Source organism: Thalassophryne amazonica, chromosome 6 (genome assembly GCF_902500255.1).
Source record: "Thalassophryne amazonica chromosome 6, fThaAma1.1, whole genome shotgun sequence".
In the NCBI taxonomy this organism is placed as follows: Eukaryota; Metazoa; Chordata; class Actinopteri; order Batrachoidiformes; family Batrachoididae; genus Thalassophryne; species Thalassophryne amazonica.
The window spans coordinates 18,385,301-18,410,999 of NC_047108.1; the positions used below are offsets into that span (position 1 = coordinate 18,385,301).

The window sequence follows — 25,699 nt, forward strand, 5'->3', positions numbered from 1 at the left end:
TAGTTTTGCGGGTTTGTCAGAGGAATGTGTGTGTGCTCCTTCAGGTAGAGGTCACCTGGGCCAACACTAAGAGCTCTGATGGTGTGGACATACGGAACACATGCTGTTGCTGTTTTAATTTATTTTTTACCACGGCTATGCATTACGTAATGTTGGTGGTTTGTGTTGCTGTTTATGACAGCGTTTTAGGGCCACATTGAGTTTTCTTTTTTTAGACTTTGAGAATAAAGTAATATTGCGAGAGAATAAAGTCAAAATATTACAAAAATAAAGTTGTAATTTTATGAGAAAAAAACTTGTAAAATTACAAGAATAAAGTCATAATATTACGAGAATAAAGCTGTATTTATACGCGTGCTGTCGTGCCAAAGTAGCTATCCTCGTCAGGAATGGTATCCCCTGGGGCCAGAGGATACAACCCCATGATACCATGTCCAGCCATCTCCTCCTCCATGAAAGGCAATTTCGGGAGCTACTAATCGCCGGAACTACAGGCAAAGTCCGTGTGGTTCGTCCTCCGGAACAGACACATTTTCTTGCATATTCTTTTCAAAGTTCTGATACTAATGATAATGTGGTGCAGATGGGCCAAAAGATGAAGTATTTTGAGAAGGTTATTTAGGGAGGTGGTGGTATAATGGTTTGCACGTTGGACCAGCAATCCGGGTTGCCAGCCATCCGGGTTCGATTTTCGATTGCAGCCACGCTCCCAACTGGCATTTTCAACAGGAGGCCGTGGGGCCTTTCTGGAAACAAGCTTCGGGTTTTTGTTGGCTGCCCATGTTAAAAGAGAACCTCTATCTCTCTTCCTTATTTGTAACACCTATAATGAAGTGCAACTTAACAAAGCGCTCCACAGATCTCATTTTGAGATGCAGAGTTGTTCTCTCAAAAATTCAGACTTTATTCTTGTGATATTATGACTTTATTCTTGAAGTCTTAAAAAACTCAATGTGCCCTAAAACGCCACCGTAGCTGTTTTGTTTTTCTCAGACGATGTTTAGAAGGTTCCTGCAGCTTGATGTCTTTGTCTTCCTTAGAAGAGATACAGATGCCAGCGCTTTTTGTTTTAAAACTTGTCCATGTGTTGAGCAGGACAGTTTAACGTGTAAGCTGTGGTGCTGATGGCAGCCATGTGGCTATGCTTCATGTATTGACAGTGTTCAGTGGAGACATGATGCTGAGGTGAGGACGACGCCGTCATTAAGCCACCTGTCTGCTAAACGGACATTGGAGCGTTTGATCGCTCGTCGCAGCAGAGTATCAAAATGTTAACACCAGGTGAAAGTGTAAAAAGAGTCAGAGAAGAAGACACGGCGCTGGTGTCTCACCGTAGTCGGGGACGTATCCGTTTCCCTTCTTGAGGACAAGGTGTATCCGATGTCGTCCTCGTCTGATCTGCTCCACGGCCTGACTGTGGGTCATCCCCGTTGTACTGTCGCCGTTTATCTCCACCAGCTGATCCGACACCTGAACCACGCCACAAACTGCACTGTAACGTTCATCTGTTAAATCACTTAACAAAAACCAAATACACATTTACACAATGTCAGAAAACAAACATTTACTTTTTAAGTAGAATTTTGACGTATCTGTACTTTACTTTATTTACATTACTGGCGTCTTTCACTTTTACTCCAATACATTTCTCTTCAACGTCTTCGTTATCCGTTACTACAATATAAAAGTAGAAGAAATTTGACTGGGCAGTGCCTGTTTGCAGAGGTGAAAGTAAGCCAGAGCGCAGCAGATACAGTCCTCTTCAGCAGGAGCGCAGCGGTACACTGGGAAGAGATACGGTCTTCTACAGCTGTAACGCAGCGCCTTTCACGCCTGTAGCAACAAGTGCCGTGTTTGACATAAAACAAGTTTAAGAGACAAAAAATATAAAAAAGACAGGTTGAATCTGCACCCCTGCTGAGGAAGAGGAGACTGTGGAGGGTGACAACAAACGCACACACACATACACTGGAGTGCAGCACAAAACGAGCTGGTGTGTCTGTTTCATTTTATTTGAAATGTTCACGGAGAAGCGCTGCGTAAAAGCGGCTCCGTGTTTTGGATTCAAGAGCGCAAACAGTGCTGCGTTTGGTTGCTTTGCAGTGGTTGGTGGTGGTGATGCTTGGAAAGTGTTTTTTTTTTTTTTTTTTTTACTTTTCCTTAAATTTGGCTAAACTGTGTAGCTGTAAATGACTGTTGAGCCTGGCTATTTAACAGAAATGTGAGTGTGGGTCTTCAGGGAAAAAGACTTTGTGGTCTTCAGATAAAGAGCGGCACTCATCCCTACACCAATTGCTCAGCCAGAGGCGGATCCAGCCTTTTATAGGGGCTGCAGCCCCCTCCTGGTTTCTCCAGACACCACACTGGCTTTCTTTTCGTGTTGCTGTTTCACTGTCCACTTGTTTTGGATTTTACTTTTACTCAAGTAATTTTAAAGGAGAGTTTAACTTTTACCAAAGTAATTTTATGCTAAGATACTTGTACTTTCACTCAAGTATCAGTTTGAGGTACTTTATACAAGACTGCTCATTGGCCAGCTCCCTTTTTTTTTAGCTCCGCCCACCATGAATAAATAACAATCCGATTTGATGAGGGACACTTTGCTTCTTGTTCTGAATCACGTTTGCCTTGTCACTACTTCAAAGAGCACACTCTGTTTCTATTGGCTGTTAGCTTCGTAAAGCTAATCATTCAGATTAGTTTAAGTTCAGAGCCAGTCATCAATTTTGATCTCATCAGTACCACTTAAGGCAGACCTGGGCAAACTGCGGCCCGGGGGCCACATGCGGCCCTTTGCATGTCTCTGTCCGGCCCTCATGAGGTCTGTGATTATTATTACATATATTAAAAATGTCAAGCTTGTGTGTTGCAAATCATTAGAGAGGTTTATTTAGGTATATTTAAATATTTACATAGGTAATTTTTTGTAAAATTTGTAATGGGAGACAGCCGAGTTATTGATGGTGTGGCCCTCGGACATAATTCAGGTTCCCTATGTGGCCCCTTGTAAAAATTAATTGCCCACCCCTGACTTAAGGGGACTAAAGAACACTTAGAGTCCGGCTTCAGTGTGACCTACACAAATGTATGGTGGCCATCCAGGGTGGCAGCTATAGCTTGGTAGGGCTCCAAATTTAAAAATGCTCCAATCGTGATGAAAACTACACCACATTATCTGTCTGATCACAATGATTCCACAAAGGTATAGTTTGGACAGGTTCTTGGTCATCCCCCCCCCCCGTCCTTTCCTGATTATCTCCGCCACTCCCCCCCCCCACCCCTGTGCATGTTTTCTTTTATACTACGTTGTATTTACCTTTCAAACTACATATGACAGTAAATATAAACAAAATATTCTTTTTTTATTGGGACTTTATTTGTAATAACTAAATATTGTCAGGCGTGGCACAAACAGAGCAGGACACAAACAAACTCTCAATGCAGGTGCTGTTAGAATTAGGTTTAACCCCTTAACGCCCATCGTCGCATATATGCTACAATCTCTGAGTGAAATATGCAACGTACCAAATTGACCTGTATGCCTGTTGTCGCAAATTTGCAACATACCATCATTTTTATTATAGGGTGATTCTTAGACTACGGGCACTTATTGTCCTTTGATCATATTGTATGAAAAACAGAAAAAAGGGGAAATTTCACACTTTTATAGTTATCTTTACAATGAAAGTGTGTTAGGAAATTTGTTCTAGTAGTCTATGATGACTTTTTCACCTTTTTTCAGCATCATTATATGCAAATATTGCCGTTTTGTGCTTGTCCCACACCCAGACTTTTGATCTTCAATGATAAAAATGAATGGTAAAAAAAACGTTTTTTCCAATGTTTTAAAATATCTCTGAATAAAATATCAGTAAAATAATCAAAACATAATTGGGGTATTCAATGTCATACAACTGTTGTGATTTTTTTAAACAAAATGTAGTTATCCCACACTATTGCCGTAATTTCCACCACAACACTGCAATGTCCCTTTAAACAGTTTGTATGAAAGATTGTTTGGGTAGTTTCTATGGAGATAAACAGTGACATCAGAGCACATGTATATAGCGCCAAATCACAACAAACAGTTGCCCCAAGGCGCTTTATATTGTAAGGCAATGGTGTGGTGGAAATTACATTTACAAGGCCAATAGTGCCTGTAGTTAAAGAATCACCCTATAACATTATAACATAAAGTCATTACCAGAATACCCAATATTACTATCTAGTTTTTGTGCAAAAGTGAAATTAATAATCTCAACATTATTTACCATCTACTTAAAGGCAAAAACACACACAAAACATTTTTTTATATACAGCTATATAAATTCGGGCGTTAAGGGGTTAATCATAAAACAGGCAGGGATTACACAGGTGGTCTAGCAGCCAAGGCAAAGGTACAGATAGATGTGTGGCTGAGTCTTGGTCCAAAAAACAGGCTGAGGTAAAAAAAACACGGCGTGGTGGTACTCCGAGGCAAAGACAAGTACGAAGTCAAGGGCAAAACAAGGTCATACACTGGCAGGCTGATACAAAGGCTAAACAAGATGAGAAATGGCTGGAAAGTGAAATGCATTCAACAATCGGGCAGTGAGCTGAGACTGTGAGGGCTTAAACAACTGGTGGTGTAATTAGTGGAACAAGAAGCAGGTGTCAGTGAAAGTTCTGGAAGGGGCGTGACTAGTGAACAAAGATTATGCATGGGCAAGATAATGGGGAAGGGAGTGCACAAAGTGGAGTGATGTCGGATACAAAGATGCGTGAGCAGGTGCAAGAGCAGGAGTGAATGAAAATGCAAAGCAGACAATCAAAGTGTGGGAGACAAAGACACGAGGCAGGTGCAGGAAGTGGAGTGAACACAAACAAATGAGGACAACGTGAGAACAGAGCAAAAACAGAATATGATACTAGGGGACCAGAACAGAGCAAGAATCATGGGAACTAAAAGCAAACCAAGATAGAATAAGTACAAAAGAAAAACTACATGAGAACTGATCAGAAAATCAGTACTGAAGCAAAAACTAAACAGGAACTGACTAATTAACAGAAAGCAAAACTTGATATAAAAGTACAACAGAAAACAACAGAAATGAGAACAGCAGATAAACAAAACTGGTGACTACAGAATAGTGCAATAAATAAAAAGAACTAACTGATGAGCAATAAGTGACAAATGGAACATAATCAGAAGAAACACTTGAAGATAAATAATAACCAAAACCTGTGACTAAGGCATAATACAATTAATGTGATAACCAGAATAAAACTAAGACTAAAGAAACATAAGGGACCAAGAGTAAAAGCAAACAATAAAAAATAATAAAGCAAAATTACGTATATGCATGAGCAGCAAATAATATACAGAAGATAAATAAGGGATGTATGACCATGATAACAAGACATGAATAACCACACAGGGGCTCAGAACACAGAAATGGATGCAAATCCATACTTATGGGAAACGACCCTAAAGGGCCGGATCATGATAAATATTTACAAAACAAGCATGAAAAATTGACATTACTCTTTGATCATTTGGAATGTAAAGTGATCAATGTGTCTTTTCAAATATGCAAAATATATATTTTTAGGACACTGTATATAGTTGCAAATTATGGGCAATACCACAGAGGAAGTCCAAGCGATCTCTCTGTTGATTGTTGGCTACAATGGCTTGAATACTGTGGGAGGTGTCCCGGTGCACTTGGCCTTGTGGTGGGGTGGGCTCACCGGGCCCCAGCTTCTGGTGACAGCTGACACTAGTGGCCGTGTAGCAGTGCCAGCCTTCTACACTGTTGTTTGTGTGGCAGCCCTTCTTGCATTCTGGCTGATACGTTCCAGATAGTGAGGTCAAAAACTGGACCCCTGCGGTTTCTCCTACCTGGGCGACTGATCAAAGTAGTTGACCACAGGCTGGAGCTCCTCAGGCAGTCCCTCATGAACCAGCTCAAAGGAAGCCACCACATCTTCTGGTGGCACAAAGCCAGAGCACGAAACGTCCTGGTTGCAAGGGAGAGCTTTGTGTCAGCATCATGTCTCTCCTGGAGCCCTTCCACCTGCACCCGACGGTACACACACTGGGTCGAGTGGTAAAGGCACCTATGCGACTCTGCTTCCCACCCCCAGAAGGGAAAAGGGCCAGGGGCGGGGTGCCCTGATACCATTTGGGCTATCTGACTATGACTGAATGTTATGGGGTAAAAACAGTAAAAATGGTGATGAAACTCGGTTTCAGTTTGTATAGGAGTCAAAGTTAAAGTTGCTTCAGTTTTGGTTAAAAAGTGATACAATTTTTTGGTGGAGATAATAGTGTTGATAAATGGATTAGTTTTGACCGTGTTGAATGCTTGGTCTCCAAAGTAAAGGTCCATTGGATTCTGTGACATGTTACTCTGTAACATGATCATGAAACATGACAGACAGTCTAAACTACACTCACTGACCACTTCATTACGTACACCTTGCTGCTACCGGGTTGGACCCTCTTTTGACTTCAGAACTGCCATAATTCTTCATGGCATAGATTCAACAAGGTGTTTAAAACAGTCCTTCCATATTAACATATGGTCCATTTTTTCCCACACAGCTGGTGCTCACTGGTTATCTTCTCTTTTTCAGTCCGTCCTCTGTAAACCCCAGAGATGGTTGTGTGTCTAAATCCCAGTAGATCAACAGTTTCTGAAATACTCAGACCAGCCTGTCTGTACCAACAACCATGCCACCTTCAAAGTCACTTAAATCCTCTTTCGTCCCCATTCTGATGCTCGGTTTGAACTTCAGCAAGTCGTCTTCACCACGTCTAGATGACTAAATCCACTGAGTTACTGCCATGTCATTGACTGATGATTGGAGCATTTTTAAATCCTTACCCCTACCTGACTACAGCTACGACTGATGATTGGAGCATTTTTAAATCCTTACCCCTACCTGACTACAGCTACCACCCTGAATGGCCACCATACATTTTGGTGTAGGCCATGGTACACTCAACCTGGACTGAAAGTGTCCTTAGTCCCCTTAAGTGGTACCAGAAACCTGCTTGGCCTGTGCATGAAATAGTTTTATCTTAAAAATCGAACGCTTTCTCCTTCTATATTCATTTCAATAAATAATATGACCTCTCCCACAAGGGGGCAGTATAGTACATTGAAGACGGCTCAAAACTAAAGGTCAGCTGCATTACCTGTATTTTGTTGCTGCGCTGGGCTGGCCCCCCATCCATCAGTCCCAGCACGTACAGCCCCATATTGTACTCGCTGCCTCCTCGGAGAGAGAACCCAAACCCTGTCGGGCCTCGTTCCAGGTCCACATTGTAGAACTGGGACTCGTCCTGAGACGGACACATGCTGTTAGCATTGGGGTTAACACTGCACTAGCTTAGTTTATTAAAACAGGTTGAGTCGGGTCAACTGGACTTCATTTGTCCCTTGAAGGCATTTAGCTCTTTGTCCAGAAAACCTGGACTAGACTTTGAGTTTAGTTTAGTTGATCTTTTTTCATACTGGAGGCAGGGCTTAGTGCTGCAGTAATTATAAATGGAAAATAGACTGCATTTATATCATGTTTTTCCATCTGCATCAGGAGCTCAAAGCGCTTTACAATGGTGCCTCAAATTCACCCATTCACACATACACACTGATGTCAGGGTGCTGCTCACTACACACCAGGACCAACTCTGGGATTAAGGACCTTGTCCAAGGGTCCTTAATGATTTTTCTGGTGTGGTTGGGGTTTGAACTGAGTACCATCTGTTCTCAAGCCCAACGCTTAACCACTAGACCATCACCTCCCCAGTTAATTCATTGCTATTCTGGCGTTTAATCAAATACTGCATTTATATCTTCACAACCTTTGACTTTGATGCACTGTGACCTGTAAATAAGCACCCTCAGACTCTGTTTAGATTCTGCAGAACTTCGTAGTAACAGAAGTACAGCGTCCCTGTGCAGGCGGCTCTGACTGGATCATCAGAACATTTCAGAGTGATGTCACCTCCCACTGCGCAAAGTACCAACGACAGTGTCGGGGCCAAAGTTCATCAGCACTGAACTCGACACACGTGGTTATTCCAGTGAGTATTGCATCTCTCTGAGACGGTCTGAACACATCCACGAGTACTACTGTTAGTACTAGTATACTGCACAGTACTGATACAGTATGAGATTTAGATGCAGCAGTGGTGTATGTGACAGCGACCTTTGGCCTCCCTCTGGTCCCCTTCCTCGTCCTGCCGTCCGTGTCCACCAGGTTTGATCCTGAGACAGAGGAAGCATCTGAGGAAGAGAAGAAAAACAGAACGTCACTTTTCCTCCTTTAAGTCATTTCCTGGAATTTTAACTCTGGTCGTTAATGCGTCCTTATTTACATCTTACTATGTCCTGATTCGCTCAAGTCCTCACTGCGTATTCTTTGAACATGTTCAAAGTTCAACCATGTCCGTCAAATCCATGGACAATACATCCTACCCACATTTCATTCATTAATTTTTTCCTGCTTATCTGGCAGCTGACAAAGCAGCTCATCCCACACTTCCCTATCCTTAGCTAAGTCCTCTAACTCTTTCTGGGGATGCCGAGGTGTTCTCGATCTATCTGGGAAATATAATCCCCCCACCATGTCCTGGGTCTTCCTTTGGGTCTCCTTCCAGTTGACTGTGCCTGGAAGACCTCCCTAGGAAGACCACCAGGGGGCATCCTCACCAGAGGCCTGAACCACCTCAGCTGTAAAAAATTGGCAGCTCGACTCTGAGTCCCTCCTGGATATTTGGGCTTTTCGCAGTTTCTACTGTGCGCCTGATAAGTTATGGCTGAGTGTGATGGTGGTACAATGAAATGGGGAAGCCAAAACCCGTCTCTGGAAACCACTTCCTGTTACCACTGAACTAAACCTTCCTTAGGAGAATGTGGTAGCACGGAGAGGATCTCTGCCGAGGCAGCGAACGAATCTTGTCGTCACTTAGTAACAGCTTCTCGCCTTCTTGCCTCGTCTATTCAGTCGCTTATTTAAAACTGTCCACAGTGTCCATAGTGCCAGCAGACACATCTGGGGACATGTTGACCTGTTCACCAGTCACAAACTCTTTTAACTTGCCCTTTGCCATCACTTTAATTAGCCAATGGCAATTCTGTGTTCTAAATACTGCACCAGCTTTGTTTTTGTCATGGTTGTGAAGAGAAGACCCCAGAATGTTTAACAGTAGAGCCTACATTCTAAATTTTCAATTTATTTCATTTTATATTGTGCCCAGCCACAACAAAGCTGCCTCAAGGCGCATTTCAAAAGTAATGTCTAACCTCACCAACCCCTCGAGCAAGCACACACTCCGGGTGTTCCACCGATTAAATTACAGCGTGTTGCTTTTGTTTTCTGTCATGCTTTTGTTTAGTTTTTTCTTGGTGCAAGTGCCTTCTCAATTTCCCTAAATGTGCCATGTTGACCTATGTGCGCCTCCAGGAAAATTCTGCATCCAGCATTATTATTTATTTATTTATTTTTTTGTGCAACTGTCCCAAGCATTTTCAAGTTTGAAAATCCTTGAACTTTTCAGAAAGATGCTGTGACATCACTGCAGCACCTCTTCAGGCAACCATTCAATTAGGTCAATCAAAGCTTACCGTAGCAACAGCATCTTTATGCCAAACTGGAAATTCTGTGAGCAGACCCACAGATGAATGTTCCATCTCGTCAGTTACATTGAGTAATTTTGTATCACACTCCACATCAGTACTTTTGTATGGTAGCTTAAATCCACGCATTTCGGCACTGTTGTTGCTGCACTAGTTTCTCTCGTTCTCAGCTGACAGTGCCATTATTGACATCTGTGTCCAACTGTCAACCCCACTTGGGCCCTTAGTTTGGGTCTCATTAACATAAGATCACTGTCCTCAAAATCATTGCTGATTAATGATCTAATTATGGAGCATCACTTAGATATGTTTGAGTTGTGTGAAACCTGGCTTAAACTACAGCTGTCCTCCCCTTAAATGCGGCCTGCCCACCGGCGTACAGATTTAGTCACATCCCTCGTGATGCGAAGCAAGGTGGGGGTGTTGCTCTTATTTATAAATCTAGGTTTAGTTTATTAGCGAGGTAATATAACTCGTTTGAACATCTGATTCTTCACTCTGCTCACGATGCTACATATTGCCAAGGTCAGAAGAATAAAAATCAGCCGTATTATTTTGTCACTGTATATAGGCCCCCTGGCCCATACCGTCAACTACTGGCACTTGTCAACTAGTGCAGATAACATTCTGATAATTGGTGACTTCAACATTCATATAAATAAGCCTTCTGATCCTCTCTGCAAATCATTTATGGAAATTATGGATGCATTAGGATTTCAGCAATGCATTCGGGATTCGACGCACATTAGTGGAAATACTGTGAATTTGGTTCTTACACGTGGTATTGCTGTCACAAATATTAACATCATGCCTCTTGCATCGGTGGTCTCTGATCACTCACTTATTAGGTTTACAGTTTCACTGCCGTGTTTAGTGGAACAACAACCTTATTTATCACTGCGGCAACACATTAACTCCTCAACTATGACTGAACTCGAAGCTAGACTGCCTGATATCTTAGCGTCACGTTTGGAAAATGCTCCATCAGTAGACAGTCTCGTGGATAGTTTAAACTCACCACTCAAAACTACACTTGACATGATTTCGCCACCTATATTAAAACCACGCCCCCCAAAACACCTTGGTTCAATGATTACTTGCATGACTTCAAGCATAAGGCTAGAGGTTTAGCACAGAAATGGAGTATTTCAAAATTAGAAGTATTCCACCTTGTGTGGCATGATACTATCTTAAAGTATAAGCATGCATTATTGGCTACAAAGCGGACCTATTACTCTGATTTGATCAACAAAAACAAACATAATTCAAAGTTCTTGTTCGACACGGTGGCAGCACTTATTCATGAATAACCACCTGTAAGTCTCTCTCCTTTTGCAGTACAAGATTTCTTGGATTACTTTGAGAAGAAAATAGATGACATTAGGTTAAACATATCCCAGCATGCCTTAACCTAGCCACTACACCCTGCTATTGAGGTGGGTGCCATTATGGAGGTATTACCTAGATTTACAGAATTTGATAGTATCTCACTAGGCATGCTGACGAAACTCGTAACGTCTACAAAAAGCACAACCTGCTTATTTGATCCCATACCAACAAAACTGTTGATGGACCTGTGGCCCACTCTTGGGCCGACTATGCTGGAAATGATAAATCTCTCATTAACCTCTGGATCTGTTCCTATATGGTTCAAATTTGCAGTGATTCAACCATTACTTAAGAAATCTAATCTTGATCCAATTATATTAAAAACTATAGGCCAATATCAAATCTATCATTTTGCTCTAAAATTCTGGAAAAGGTGATTTCATGGCAGCTCGTGGATCACCTTACTGAAAATGATCTTTTTGAGCCACTGCAGTCTGCTTTAGAAAATATCATTCCACAGAGACGGCTCTCACTAAAGTGGTGAATGATGTTATGCTTGCAATGGATTCAGACACCACTACAGTTCTGGTGCTGTTAGATCTTAGTGTTGTGTTTGATACCGTGGATCACCATATTCTACTCGATGGGCTAGAGAATCATTTTGGGATTACTGGAAATGCCCTTGCGTGGTTGACGTCATATCTGTCCAGTTGTTCTCACTGTGATTTGTACAATAACACTACCTCTAACCTTAGTGACATGAAACTTGGGTTCCACAGGGATCTGTCTTAGGCCCTCTGCTTTTCTCCCTTTTATATAGCACCCCTTGGGCACATATTGCAGCATTTTGGGGTTACCTTTCATTGCTATGCTGATGATACTTTCATCCACATAAAATCCTTAGAAGATTGCCTTGCATTAGTGAGAAGCTGGATGTCTAGCAATTTACTACTTTTAAACTCTGATAAGACTGAAATGATGGTTCTTGGTCCAGTGAGACATCAGCATCAATTTGATCAGCTAACGCTTAGCCTAGGCTTGTGTGTCATACATCGCACTGACAAAGTGAGGAACCTTGGGGTAATTTTTGATCCTGTGTTGTCCTTTGATCTCCACATTAGAGATATTACAAGGACTGCTTTCTTCCACCTGCGAAATACAGCGAAGATTTGTCTCATCCTGTCTATGGCTGATGCTGAGACCAGGGTTCTAGCTATGGTGGGTGGCACTGCAAATTTCCTCCCAGCTCTCAGGTTCAAATTTCCTCTCCTGCCCAGCATGGTTTTTCCAAAAAATGAACTGAAATGTTGCAGAAAAATGTACCAATTCAATCGTATTTCAAGTTATAGTGTTGTACTTTTGTTTAATTTTGCAATTTCAACCAAATAATTAAAGAAGTAACAAATATATGTCTCATTTTCTTCATATCTTAGCCGCAAATGGCAGAAAGATCAGCAGTCAGCTGCTTTCAGCACTTAAAACAGATCAGAGCGGAGACACTGTGCGTCTCAATCTGCTCTGGTTTAAAGGAAAAAACTCCATTAAAATGTTTCATTAAAATAATCCAGAGTGTCAGTGTCGGTAGATGCTGATATATTCAGACGTTTACGGTTTATTTTACAGTTTAAAGGCTCCCATTTCCAAAAGGCTTGGAGAAACGGTGAGAAACGGTGTTGCTTAATGCTGACAAATTATGCGTATTTGTTGTCTTTCTGACGCTTGAGTCTGCTTTTTTCTTTTCTCTCTTTTTGAGGTGCAGCTCCATCCAGAGATGCGTGTGGTATCTGTTTCGGAAACTGTCCTGTGCACTGGCGTACGCCCGTCTCCGTGTCCACATGCAAATGTATCAAAAGTGACTTGAGCATGGAAATGTGTGGTGCTTCACGCAAAAATCCTGGCTGGAATACGCCTGTTTCTACAGCTATTGTGCCATCTTTAAAATATACAGGTGACGCAGATAACTGTTAATAGTGTGAAAACATGAAGTCATCAGAGTGATGTGCACATCAGAGACACACTGATGAACATTTAACACACCCACATGTTTGCAATTACACTCAACAAAAATATAAATGCAACACTTTTGGTTTTGCTCCCATTTTGTATGAGATGAACTCAAAGATCATTACCCCATCCCTGTAGAGATGGTGCCTGCTCCCAGACCACCAATAACCAGCAAAAATCTATTTAAGCATAAAAATTCAAAAAGAAAAAATAATATAGCACCTTCAACTGCACCACAGACTAAAACAGTTAAATGTGGTCTATTAAACATTAGGTCTCTCTCTTCTAAGTCCCTGTTAGTAAATGATATAATAATTGATCAACATATTGATTTATTCTGCCTTACAGAAACCTGGTTACAGCAGGATGAATATGTTAGTTTAAATGAGTCAACACCCCCGAGTCACACTAACTGCCAGAATGCTCGTAGCACGGGCCGAGGCAGAGGATTAGCAGCAATCTTCCATTCCAGCTTATTAATTAATCCAAAACCCAGACAGAGCTTTAATTCATTTGAAAGCTTGACTCTTAGTCTTGTCCATCCAAATTGGAAGTCCCAAAAACCAATTTTATTTGTTATTATCTATCGTCCACCTGGTCGTTACTGTGAGTTTCTCTGTGAATTTTCAGACCTTTTGTCTGACTTAGTGCTTAGCTCAGATAAGATAATTATAGTGGGCGATTTTAACATCCACACAGATGCTGAGAATGACAGCCTCAACACTGCATTTAATCTATTGTTAGACTCAATTGGCTTTGCTCAAAATGTAAATGAGTCCACCCACCACTTTAATCATATCTTAGATCTTGTTCTGACTTATGGTATGGAAATTGAAGACTTAACAGTATTCCCTGAAAACTCCCTTCTGTCTGATCATTTCTTAATAACATTTACATTTACTCTGATGGACTACCCAGCAGTGGGGAATAAGTTTCATTACACTAGAAGTCTTTCAGAAAGCGCTGTAACTAGGTTTAAGGATATGATTCCTTCTTTATGTTCTCTAATGCCATATACCAACACAGTGTAGAGTAGCTACCTAAACTCTGTAAGTGAGATAGAGTATCTCGTCAATAGTTTTACATCCTCATTGAAGGCAACTTTGGATGCTGTAGCTCCTCTGTAAAAGAGAGCCTTAAATCAGAAGTGCCTGACTCCGTGGTATAACTCACAAACTCGCAGCTTAAAGCAGATAACCCGTAAGTTGGAGAGGAAATGGCGTCTCACTAATTTAGAAGATCTTCACTTAGCCTGGAAAAAGAGTCTGTTGCTCTATAAAAAAAAGCCCTCCGTAAAGCTAGGACATCTTACTACTCATCACTAATTGAAGAAAATAAGAACAACCCCAGGTTTCTTTTCAGCACTGTAGCCAGGCTGACAAAGAGTCAGAGCTCTATTGAGCCGAGTATTCCTTTAACTTTAACTAGTAGTGACTTCATGACTTTCTTTGCTAATAAAATTCTAACTATTAGAGAAAAAATTACTCATAACCATCCCAAGGACATATTGTTATCTTTGGCTGCTTTCAGTGATGCCGGTATTTGGTTAGACTCTTTCTCTCCGATTGTTCTGTCTGAGTTATTTTCATTAGTTACTTCCTCCAAACCATCAACATGTCTATTAGACCCCATTCCTACCAGGCTGCTCAAGGAAGCCCTACCATTAATTAATGCTTTGATCTTAAATATGATCAATCTATCTTTATTAGTTGGCTATGTACCACAGGCTTTTAAGGTGGCAGTAATTAAACCATTACTTAAAAAGCCATCACTTGACCCAGCTATCTTAGCTAATTATAGGCCAATCTCCAACCTTCCTTTTCTCTCAAAAATTCTTGAAAGGGTAGTTGTAAAACGGCTAACTGATCATCTGCAGAGGAATGGTCTATTTGAAGAGTTTCAGTCAGGGTTTAGAATTCATCATAGTACAGAAACAGCATTAGTGAAGGTTACAAATGATCTTCTTATGGCTTCAGACAGTGGACTCATCTCTGTGCTTGTTCTGTTAGACCTCAGTGCTGCTTTTGATACTGTTGACCATAAAATTTTATTACAGAGATTAGAGCATGCCATAGGTATTAAAGGCACTGCGCTGCGGTGGTTTGAATCATATTTATCTAATAGATTACAATTTGTTCATGTAAATGGGGAATCTTCTTCACAGACTAAGGTTAGCTATGGAGTTCCACAAGGTTCTGTGCTAGGACCAATTTCATTCACTTTATACATGCTTCCCTTAGGCAGTATTATTAGACAGCATTGCTTAAATTTTCATTGTTACGCAGATGATACCCAGCTTTATCTATCCATGAAGCCAGAGGACACACACCAATTAGCTAAACTGCAGGATTGTCTTACAGACATAAAGACATGGATGACCTCTAATTTCCTGCTTTTAAACTCAGATAAAACTGAAGTTATTGTACTTGGCCCCACAAATCTTAGAAACATGGTGTCTAACCAGATCCTTACTCTGGATGGCATTACCCTGACCTCTAGTAATACTGTGAGAAATCTTGGAGTAATTTTTGATCAGGATATGTCATTCAATGCGCATATTAAACAAATATGTAGGACTGCTTTTTTGCATTTGTGCAATATCTCTAAAATTAGAAAGGTCTTGTCTCAGAGTGATGCTGAAAAACTAATTCATGCATTTATTTCCTCTAGGCTGGACTACTGTAATTCATTATCAGGTTGTCCTAAAAGTTCCCTGAAAAGCCTTCAGTTAATTCAAAATGCTGCAGCTAGAGTACTGACGGGGACTAGAAGGAGAGAGCATATCTCACCCATATTGGCCTCTCTTCATTGGCTTCCTGTTAATTCTAGAATAGAATTTAAAATTCTTCTTCTTACTTATAAGGTTTTGAATAATCAGGTCCCATCTTATCTTAGGGACCTCATTGTACCATATCACCCCAATAGAGCGCTTCACTCTCAGACTACAGGCTTACTTGTAGTTCCTAGGGTTTTTAAGAGTAGAATGGGAGGCAGAGCCTTCAGCTTTCAGGCTCCTCTACTGTGGAACCAGCTCCCAATTCGGATCAGGGAGACAGACACCCTCTCTACTTTTAAGATTAGGCTTAAAACTTTCCTTTTTGCTAAAGCTTATAGTTAGGGCTGGATCAGGTAACCCTGAATCCCTTAGTTATGCTGCTATAGACTTAGACTGCTGGGGGGTTCCCATGATGCACTGAGTGTTTCTTTCTCTTTTTGCTCGGTATGCACCACTCTGCATTTAATCATTAGTGATTGATTTCTGCTCCCCTCCACAGCATGTCTTTTTCCTGGTTCTCTCCCTCAGCCCCAACCAGTCCCAGCAGAAGACTGCCCCTCCCTGAGCCTGGTTCTGCTGGAGGTTTCTTCCTGTTAAAAGGGAGTTTTTCCTTCCCACTGTCACCAAGTGCTTGCTCACAGGGGGTCGTTTTGACCGTTGGGGTTTTTCCGTAATTATTGTATGGCTTTGCCTTACAATATAAAGCGCCTTGGGGCAACTCTTTGTTGTGATTTGGCGCTATATAAATAAAATTGATTTGATTTGATTTGATTTGTTCTAGCCGCGGTTCACGGCAAATTTCTGCCTGACTCTTGGCTTCAAATTGTCTGTTCGTTGAGCACGGATTTTCCAAACAATTAACGGAATTGTTCCTGAAAATGTGTGCTAAAAATTTAGCCACTTCACTGTCCAGAGGCTGTGAAACACCAGCTCAGTGTGCAGCCGAGGAGGAGCTGAACAAAGAACAGAGTCCACTGAAAGGGAAAAGTCTCCATTAAAATCCTGAGCGTGAGCGTCGATGATGATATTTATTTTACAGTTGAAAGACTTTGTGTTTCCCAAAAGTTCGAAGTTTGCGCAGCACGAAAACGAGAGAAAGAAAAAGAGAGAGATATGGAGAGTGAGAAAGTGAAAGGGAGAGAACGAGTGAGAGAGAGAGAGAGAAAGAGTGAGTGAGAGACAGACAGAGAGAGAGAAAGGGAGAGAGATAGACAGGGAGAGAGAGTGCTGTCTTTTCTCTTTAAGTCTGTAAATAATAAAGAACATAATTCTTTCACCAAAACATCAAATCTAGGCTTTCATCTTAGATACACCTTCTGGCAAATTGTAGTTCAACTTTCAGGTCTCCTTTTTAAGAAAATCCTCATATAAAATCAACAATAATAATAATAATAATATTAAAGCAAACAGAGCTCTGGTATCGGATCAGAAAAGCATTGCTATCGGCAGATATCCAAATTCAGGTATCGGGATCGGATCGGAAGTGAAAAATTGTGGATCGGTGCATCCTTAACCAGACCCACTGTTACTGGAGTTGAGCACAGAACTGCAGTTGGCCCAGGGCGCAATACGGTGAGGAGCCAGGGGTCGCCTGTGCCCACACAGGTGCTGACCACATTGGGCATCCTGGCATCAAGGGCATTCCAGAGTGAGCTGGCTGATCAGTCTGGAGTGTGTCAGTCAACCTTGTGCTGAGCTACAACCATCCAAATGTCATCAGGTACATTCCAACATTACAGAGCATTTTGCAGCGAGAGCAGCTTTCCCGAATGTAATCAGAGCTACTGACTGCACACATTTTGTTATGAAGGCGCCGTCACATGATGAATGTTCAAATCATATGTGGAGGCTGCATGGTGTGTGATGGGGGGGCGCTTGTGTTTAAATAGTTTATTTGTGTAATTGTTCCAAATGAAAACCAGCGTGGACACATTTGGTCATGTGCACATTCAAATATGTTTTATTACTATTATTCATGTCTTTTTTTGTATTTTTGCTTGATGGTGAGCTGCAGAGCTTCTTCACAGGCTTCCTGTAGTCAGGATTTGTCAATAAACCTGTGTGTAAATTGTGATGTCACACTGTCAGAGGAGGCGTGCCTCACCTTTTTAACGTCAGTGTGTGTGCGCTGTTCAGCGTGTCGGCCTCAGACACTCACGCTCTGTAGCTCCCACAAACATATTTCCAGTTTCATGATTAATCCGTTTAACAGTGTGCTGAATGAACTGTCTCTGTCTACCATTTCCAGTCATCTGTAGTATAATTTCTTGTCTGTGTTGATGTTGTCTGATGTGTTGTGGGGAATCTCTGCTCAAAGGCCCTATTTACATGAAACTGCATATTTAAATGGGGCGTGGCCAGGGAGGAGTTTGGTTCCACGCTCAATTCCACGTTCAGTGGGATGTACAAACGGAACGTGTGTGAATTCATGCCTACGCACACTTTGATACATCTGAATATATTTGTGCTTACGCCAGATTCAGAGTTTTGGCGAATGCCAACTTTTAGTAGAAAGTCCACGTTAGTCTCTGTACATGAGGCCCCAAGTCTTTAATTTCCTAAAGTTATTCACAGCAAATTATTTTTAAAAATGTCCATAGTTTTTTTTGTAACAAGAACAAAACAAAATGCTTTCATAAAGTGAAACAAAAAATCCTGGTATGTGCACGGTGCAAGTTTAGAATTCTGCATCAGCAGTTCTCCAGCTTCACGGTGGAGCGGCACAGAGGAGGATTACTTAAAAAGAGGACAATAATAGTAGCATCTGCTGATGTTGATGCTACAAACTCAAAACTATTATGTTCAAACTGCTTTTTTTAGTAATCCTGTGAATCACTAAACTAGTCTTTAGTTGTATAACCAGTTTTTCAAGATTTCTTCACATCTGTGAGGCATTAATTTTGTTGGTTTGGAACCAAAATTTTGCTCGTTTACTAGTGTGCTTGGGGTCATTGTCTTTCAAGGGCATGTCCTCTTCAGCATAAGGCAACATGACCTCTTCAAGTATTTTGACATGTCCAAACTGATCCATGATACCTGGTATGCGATGTATAGGCCCAACACCATAGTAGGAGAAACATGCCCATATCATGATGCTTGGTCTTGTTGGATTTGTGAGAATCTACTGAATCTACTGGTACCTTGTTTCCCATGTAACAATAAGACATATACTCAAAACCTGGATTAATCTTTTTAGTCACATAGCACTACTATTATGCTGAACACTACTGTATATGAGAGCTGCAAGCTTAGATTTTATCTGTTTTGTTGTATGAAAATCCTGCTCTGCTGCACTTCACAGTCAGGCTGTGAGCGATGCTGCAACAGGCCAAAATTTCACCGTGCGCAGTTTCTCCTGTCACAGCCACGGAAGCTGCCCATGTCTTCAGAGGTGTCTGGGTGGCTTTCTGTCACTCGTCTCCTTAAGGTCCCTCAGTTTTTGAGAACTGCCTCCTCCAGATACATTTACCGTACTCTTTGTATTTATTAAAGATGGATGGAAATGAAGTCCGAGACACATTCAGTGAGCTGGAAATGTTCATGTATCCATCCCCTGACTTTTTTTGTCAGGATTATGTCAGGAATTTTTTGTTTCACTTTATGAAAACATTTTGTTTTGGTCTTTTTGCCAAATACCTTTGGACATTTAAAAAAAAATATTTAGAATAAACACAACTGATTTGTGTGCATTTTTTTATGACCATATATTAAAATATAATTCCCATAATTCTGTCCATGTGTGTAAATCTGAATCTTGTCTGATGTTTGTTATCTGGTCATTAATCCACATATAGTCATTATTTCCCACATCAACTTTAAAGCTACTTGCACAGAAAATTGTGCGTGTCTTACGTTGCCGTGGTGTGATGCTCAGCCTCAGCGTGTTGCCCGCCCTCCTCAGGATCTGAGCCAGATCTCGATGCTGCAGGCCTCTGACTGGCCGACCCTCTACTGCCTCCAGCTGGTCACCCGGCTGGATCTGACCGCTTCGTGCCGCTGGACTGCCACGCCGTACCGTCACAAAGCGGTGGGACATCAGGGAGGGGGCTGGGGGTAAGAGCAGACAGACACAACAACATCTTAACGCCCAGTCAGGATGTTACCATGGCAACGTCTCATCCACGGTGTTGAATCAGCAGTACCACGTCCAACACTTAACAGAACCACCCCAGGTTCTGTAGACCTGTGGGTGTCGTACATAAAATAAGTTCAACCAATGAGGAGGATTATGAAGCGGAACAATACCAAACGTCAGGAAGTCTACTTAAACTCCACTCACATCCACATATCGACATCATAGTTCCAAGACCCAGCTGAAGAAAACTTGCCACCTGTTCCTAAACAGGTCTCGTTGGTGCCGTCCTGTCCATCACTGTGACCTGAGTCTTGGTTGTGCTACTGTTTGGACTCACAGGGGCTTTGTCAGGGTGCAGCTACGAAACCAGCTGTTTGAGAGTCGAACATCGAACACAGACCGAGTCAGGACCAGGCTGGGACCCAATGAAGAACCAACCAGATCTGAGAAGACATCTAATCCACCTGGTCTGGAATATCAATGTCCGCATGCAAAAAAAAAAAGACTCTGCACTCAAACAGCGTACCGCGCGATGATGTAAGGTTTAAAAAAAAAAACACTAAATCAGCGTGAAGGTGGTGGATTATATTCTGCACGTTTCTATAGGTTCTGTTCCTTTTCTTCATGAAAGTGGAGTGGAAACAATGACGGGTTGGACCGGAGGAAGTGAAGTGTGTTTGTGGGGCCGAGCTGCTCAGGAAGCCGTATTGTTTAAACCCCGCTGCGTTTTAAGTGGTGCTCGGCTGTGATAATAAATCTGAATGAGATCAGCAGGAATAATAAACTGCAGCTGTTTTTACAGCACAAATCCTGAAGGAACACCTGTTCCTCAGAGTCGGACCTGCACGCTGGACTAAAATAAATACGAATGTTGGGTTTGAGACAACACCGTCTGGAAACCACTTCAAAACTTACTGCGTTCACACCCGTTAGAACCGGCTTAACTTTGGAGAACTCGTTGTACAACGTTTTATACGCTAACAGAAAAAAAATAACTTTTTAATCCCAAATTAAAGCCACCACCCCTGAGTCACAGCATGTTTGTCATCTACAACCCCTGGCAAAAATTATGGAATCACCGGCCTCGGAGGATGTTCATTCAGTTATTTAATTTTGTAGAAAAAAAGCAGATCACAGACATGACACAAAACTAAAGTCATTTCAAATGGCAACTTTCTGGCTTTAAGAAACACTATAAGAAATCAGGAAAAAAAAAAATTGTGGCAGTCAGTAACGGTTACTTTTTTAGACCAAGCAGAGGGAAAAAATATGGACTCACTCAATTCTGAGGAATAAATTATGGAATCACCCTGTAAATTTTCATCCACAAAACTAACACCTGCATCAAATCAGATCTGCTCGTTAGTCTGCATCTAAAAAGGAGTGATCACACCTTGGAGAGCTGTTGCACCAAGTGGACTGACATGAATCATGGCTCCAGCACGAGAGATGTCAGTTGAAACAAAGGAGAGGATTATCAAACACTTAAAAGAGGGTAAATTATCACGCAATGTTGCAAAAGATGTTGGTTGTTCACAGTCAGCTGTGTCTAATCTCTGGACCAAATACAAACAACATGGGAAGATTGTTAAAGGCAAACATACTGGTAGACCAAGGAAGACAACAAAGCGTCAAGACAGAAAATTTAAAGCAATGTCTCAAAAATCGAAAATGCACAACAAAACAAATGAGGAACGAATGGGAGGAAACTGGAGTCAACGTCTGTGACCGAACTGTACGAAACCACCTAAAGGAAATGGGATTTACATACAGAAAAGCTAAAAGAAAGCCATCACTAACACCTAAACAGAAAAAACAAGGAAAAGCAGTCGTGGACTGTGGATGACTGGATGAAAGTCATATTCAGTGATGAATCTCGAATCTGCATTGGGCAAGGTGATGATGCTGGAACTTTTGTTTGGTGCCGTTCCAATGAGATTTATAAAGATGACTGCCTGAAGAGAACATGTAAATTTCCACAGTCATTGATGATATGGGGCTGCATGTCAGGTAAAGGCACTGGGGAGATGGCTGTCATTACATCATCAATAAATGCACAAGTTTACGTTGATACTTTGGATACTTTTCTTATCCCATCAATTCAAAGGATGTTTGGGGATGATGAAATCATTTTTCAAGATGATAATGCATCTTGCCATAGAGCAAAAACTGTGAAAACATTCCTTGCAAAAAGACACATAGGGTCAATGTCATGGCCTGCAAACAGTCCAGATCCAATCCAATTGAAAATCTTTGGTGGAAGTTGAAGAAAATGGTCCATGACAAGGCTCCAACCTGCAAAGTTGATCTGGCAACAGCAATCAGAGAAAGTTGGAGCCAGATTGATGAAGAGTACTGTTTGTCACTCATTAAGTCCATGCCTCAGAGACTGCAAGCTGTTATAAAAGCCAGAGGTGGTGCAACAAAATACTAGTGATGTGTTGGAGCGTTCTTTTGTTTTTCATGATTCCATAATTTTTTTCTCAGAATTGAGTGATTCCATATTTTTTTCCCTCTGCTTTGTCTAAAAAAGTACCGTTACTGACTGCCACAATTTTTTTTTCCTGATTTCTTATAGTGTTTCTTAAAGCCAGAAAGTTGCCATTTGAAATGACTTTAGTTTTGTGTCATGTCTGTAATCTGCTTTTTTCTACAAAATTAAACAACTGAATGAACATCCTCCGAGGCCGGTGATTCCATAATTTTTGCCAGGGATGTAAAAACTGTTGGATTATAAAACTGGTTAAAAACCTGTTCCTACCTTCTTTAAAATCTGTTAACTGTTTGATCTGCGTTCTAGTCCATTTTTACAATGTTAATTATTTATTACACATTTGAAACTGTTACACCTTTAAAACTGTTTCAAATATGTTGAAAGCGTTCTAGAGCTTGATTAAAACACGTCCAGTCCATTTTAGAACTCATATGCACGTGATAGGATGACGCGTGGACTATGTTGGACATGTTCAGGACCAGTTTGGAGGCCTGTAAAGTCAGCTGGACTTGGGACACGCACACGGCATCTGTTTATTAAAGACAGTTTTTAAACTGTGAGGAGGAGATGTTGAAACATGAAGGAGTGCTGGATGTTCCTCTTCTGGGCGATAAGAAGAGTGCTGAGATAAACCTGCTGAGCGTCCGTGGAGGAGGAGGACGAGGGTGCCGTGTTCGTCCACGAGAGAACCATGAAATAAATGTTTAGCAAAGAGGAGACTTTAACATTTTCCAGGCTGACAGATGAAATAAATGAAGATTACAAATAAAAGTAAAATGCAAAGATAAATAAACCCTAAAAATGATCTGCTCAAAATATGCTACGTGACTGGCTCGTAGTCGTCATGTGACACAAACATCTGTCAGGAAGCTTTTACGAAAAAAATGGGAATATACCTTTGGGATAAAAACTGTAAAGTGTGTTGGTTATCCCACCTGAGTCCTTCTTTCTTTCCTTCCTTCCTTCCTTATGCACTTGTGTTTGCTTGCTGACTCTTGATCATCCTTTATTTAATTTTTCTTGTTCACTTACCTAATTCCATGTTTAATTCTTACTCTATACTTTACAGTTGAGGGCTTCCATATGTGCAGTTTGACAAATATTAAATAAATATTTTGTCTGTCTTTTGTCTGTTTATCTTGGTAAATTACACTAAAAATAATGAAATGAATTTTGAAATTTAGCCAGAAAATAAGTTGAGCTCATTTAGGATCCATCTCTGTTGACCTGATGTACTGTGTTAACGCCCAAATCGGCTGCAAGTCATGAATTATCCACAAACCCTGAATAACTGAAAAAATAACTCCCGAAACGTGAACGCACCTCTCGCAAAACGTGAATTTCTTCACGATTTGGTGTATGTGCTTATCTGAGGAGCCAATGGTGCAAAAAGTGAGATCGCTATGAACGTTTGGCTGCCACAAGACAGTTCTCCCCGTGGTAACTTTTCGGACACTCCCTGCTTAAAACCCAAACAGTCAGAAGGATTGTGAGGCTGCGCTTTCGCGGCCTGTATTCATACTGAAAATCAAGATCAAGCGAGTTTTTGTCCTTCTGCTCCACAGGAGGTTTCTGTCCTCCCTGAGCTATGTTACCATTTGACAGGTGCACCCCCCACCCAGTCAAACTCCCCACCTGCCATGGTCCCTGGAGCGGGTCACGCCCAGCAGGGGCGGGCGCCTGACACCAGAAGCGGGGAAAAAAACATTTGCAGAGATAGGGTTTGTGGTCAACATTTCCTAAACTAATTGATCCGTAAACTACTTAAACTGAAAGAAAATGTATATTATGAATGATATTCATGTTTTGCAACTTACATTTTGTGAGCCCTGCATTCATGTTTTATGGGATATTTTATTCACGGTTTGCAGAAAAATTATTAACGGTTTTGTCGTATATCACAGTTTGCGTAAATTTTCATTAATGGTTTGCAGTTAATTCACGATTTGCCGCAGATTCACATTTTGGGGGTTAACAACAGAGCATCTAGAAAGTATTCACAGCACTTCTCTTTTTCCACATTTTGTTATGTTACAGCCTTAATCCAAAATGGGTGAAATTAATGTTTTTCCTCAAACCTCTACACACAATACCCCATAATGACAATGTGAAGTTTTTTTTTTTTGAGAGTTTTGCAAATTTATAAAACAAAAAAAAAAAAAAAAGAAATCACATGTGTAAGTATTCACAGGCTTTGCCATGAAGCTGAAAATTGAGTTCAGGTGCCTCCTGTTTCCACTGGTCATCTTTGAGATGTTTCTACAGCTTAACTGGAGTCCACCTGGGGTAAATTCAGTTCATTGGTCATGATTTGGAAAGACACACACCTGTCTACATATAAGTCCAACGTACAAACCGAGCCAGAGATGATCTCAGCGCTCATGTCAATATTAGGTTTGGACAGTGGTGGGCACAGATAACCAAAAAATTAACTTTAACAGATAATCAGATAACTGAAAAGTTATCTTTGATAAAGTTAAACCGATAAACCACCCAAAAATGTATCGGAAGTTACAGATAACCGATAAATTCCAGTATTGTTTCTAGTATATTTGCAACTACTAATAAACTGAATTTGAGTTTTAACACCATGATCGCTTCTGGAAACATCAAAGCGACAGCAGACCCAAACAATGAGCCCACACTTCTATGTTTGAACATCCTGCCTCCTGCTGGAAGTTCTTATTTACTACACAGCTTACAGTGCAGAGGCAAGCTAAGAGCAGTCACCAAGCCCAACTCTCTACCAATCACAATGCTCCGGTCAGGCGGAGGTCTTGGAAAATAAAGTCATACTGACTTATGGTTTGGTGTATAAATAAAATGAATACTGATAGAATAACTCCATGAATGTCAATTCTGTCATTTGTACAAAGTTAAAATGTAACATATATCTTTTAATGTTGAATAATGCACTAATTCTGAGGTTTTGTAACAAACACGGACAGATCGCTGGGTAAAATGTACCTCTGCTAAACACTGATTGGTTCAGTCATTCACTATGTAAACCAACACGTTAATGTGACGTGTGTTGTGTGTTGGTGTTTACAGATGTGCTTTTGTAAAATATTCCATTTTTTATTTGTAAAAACAGGCATTTTTACGGAGCCCTGGAAGTGTCATCACAACATGTTTTGCATGTGGAGAGAATGTGAGAATGTTCAGATGATTTTTCATTCATGTGAGAATTTTTTAGACCGGTTTCAGGTTAATCGCATGTCCTGCATCGTGTAGTGTACATGGAGTAACAAGCTGCGTTTAACATCTCACGACCACCTCCTGATTGCTGATCGTATGGTTGAATGAAAATCAAACCTGTTTGATATTATTCTGGTCGGCCGTCGTGAGGGTATCCTGCTGCTGAGTGAGGGGCAACAAGCGTCCTACCGCTCACA

At 41.1% G+C, this 25,699-nt stretch overlaps 1 protein-coding gene across 3 annotated transcripts in view; it reads right to left on the reverse strand.

Annotated features, from left to right (window-relative positions):
• Positions 1 to 25,699, reverse strand: part of magixa (MAGI family member, X-linked a) — a 118,936-nt gene that overhangs the window by 5,792 nt on the left and 87,445 nt on the right. For all 3 annotated transcript variants that reach the window (XM_034171854.1, XM_034171853.1, XM_034171855.1), the window contains exons 17-20: positions 19,588 to 19,782; positions 8,197 to 8,273; positions 7,184 to 7,330; positions 1,332 to 1,470 (exon numbers count right to left, since the gene is read on the reverse strand). In XM_034171854.1, coding sequence (XP_034027745.1) covers positions 1,332 to 1,470; positions 7,184 to 7,330; positions 8,197 to 8,273; positions 19,588 to 19,782 — 558 coding nt within the window. The remainder of the gene's footprint in view (positions 1 to 1,331; positions 1,471 to 7,183; positions 7,331 to 8,196; positions 8,274 to 19,587; positions 19,783 to 25,699) is intronic.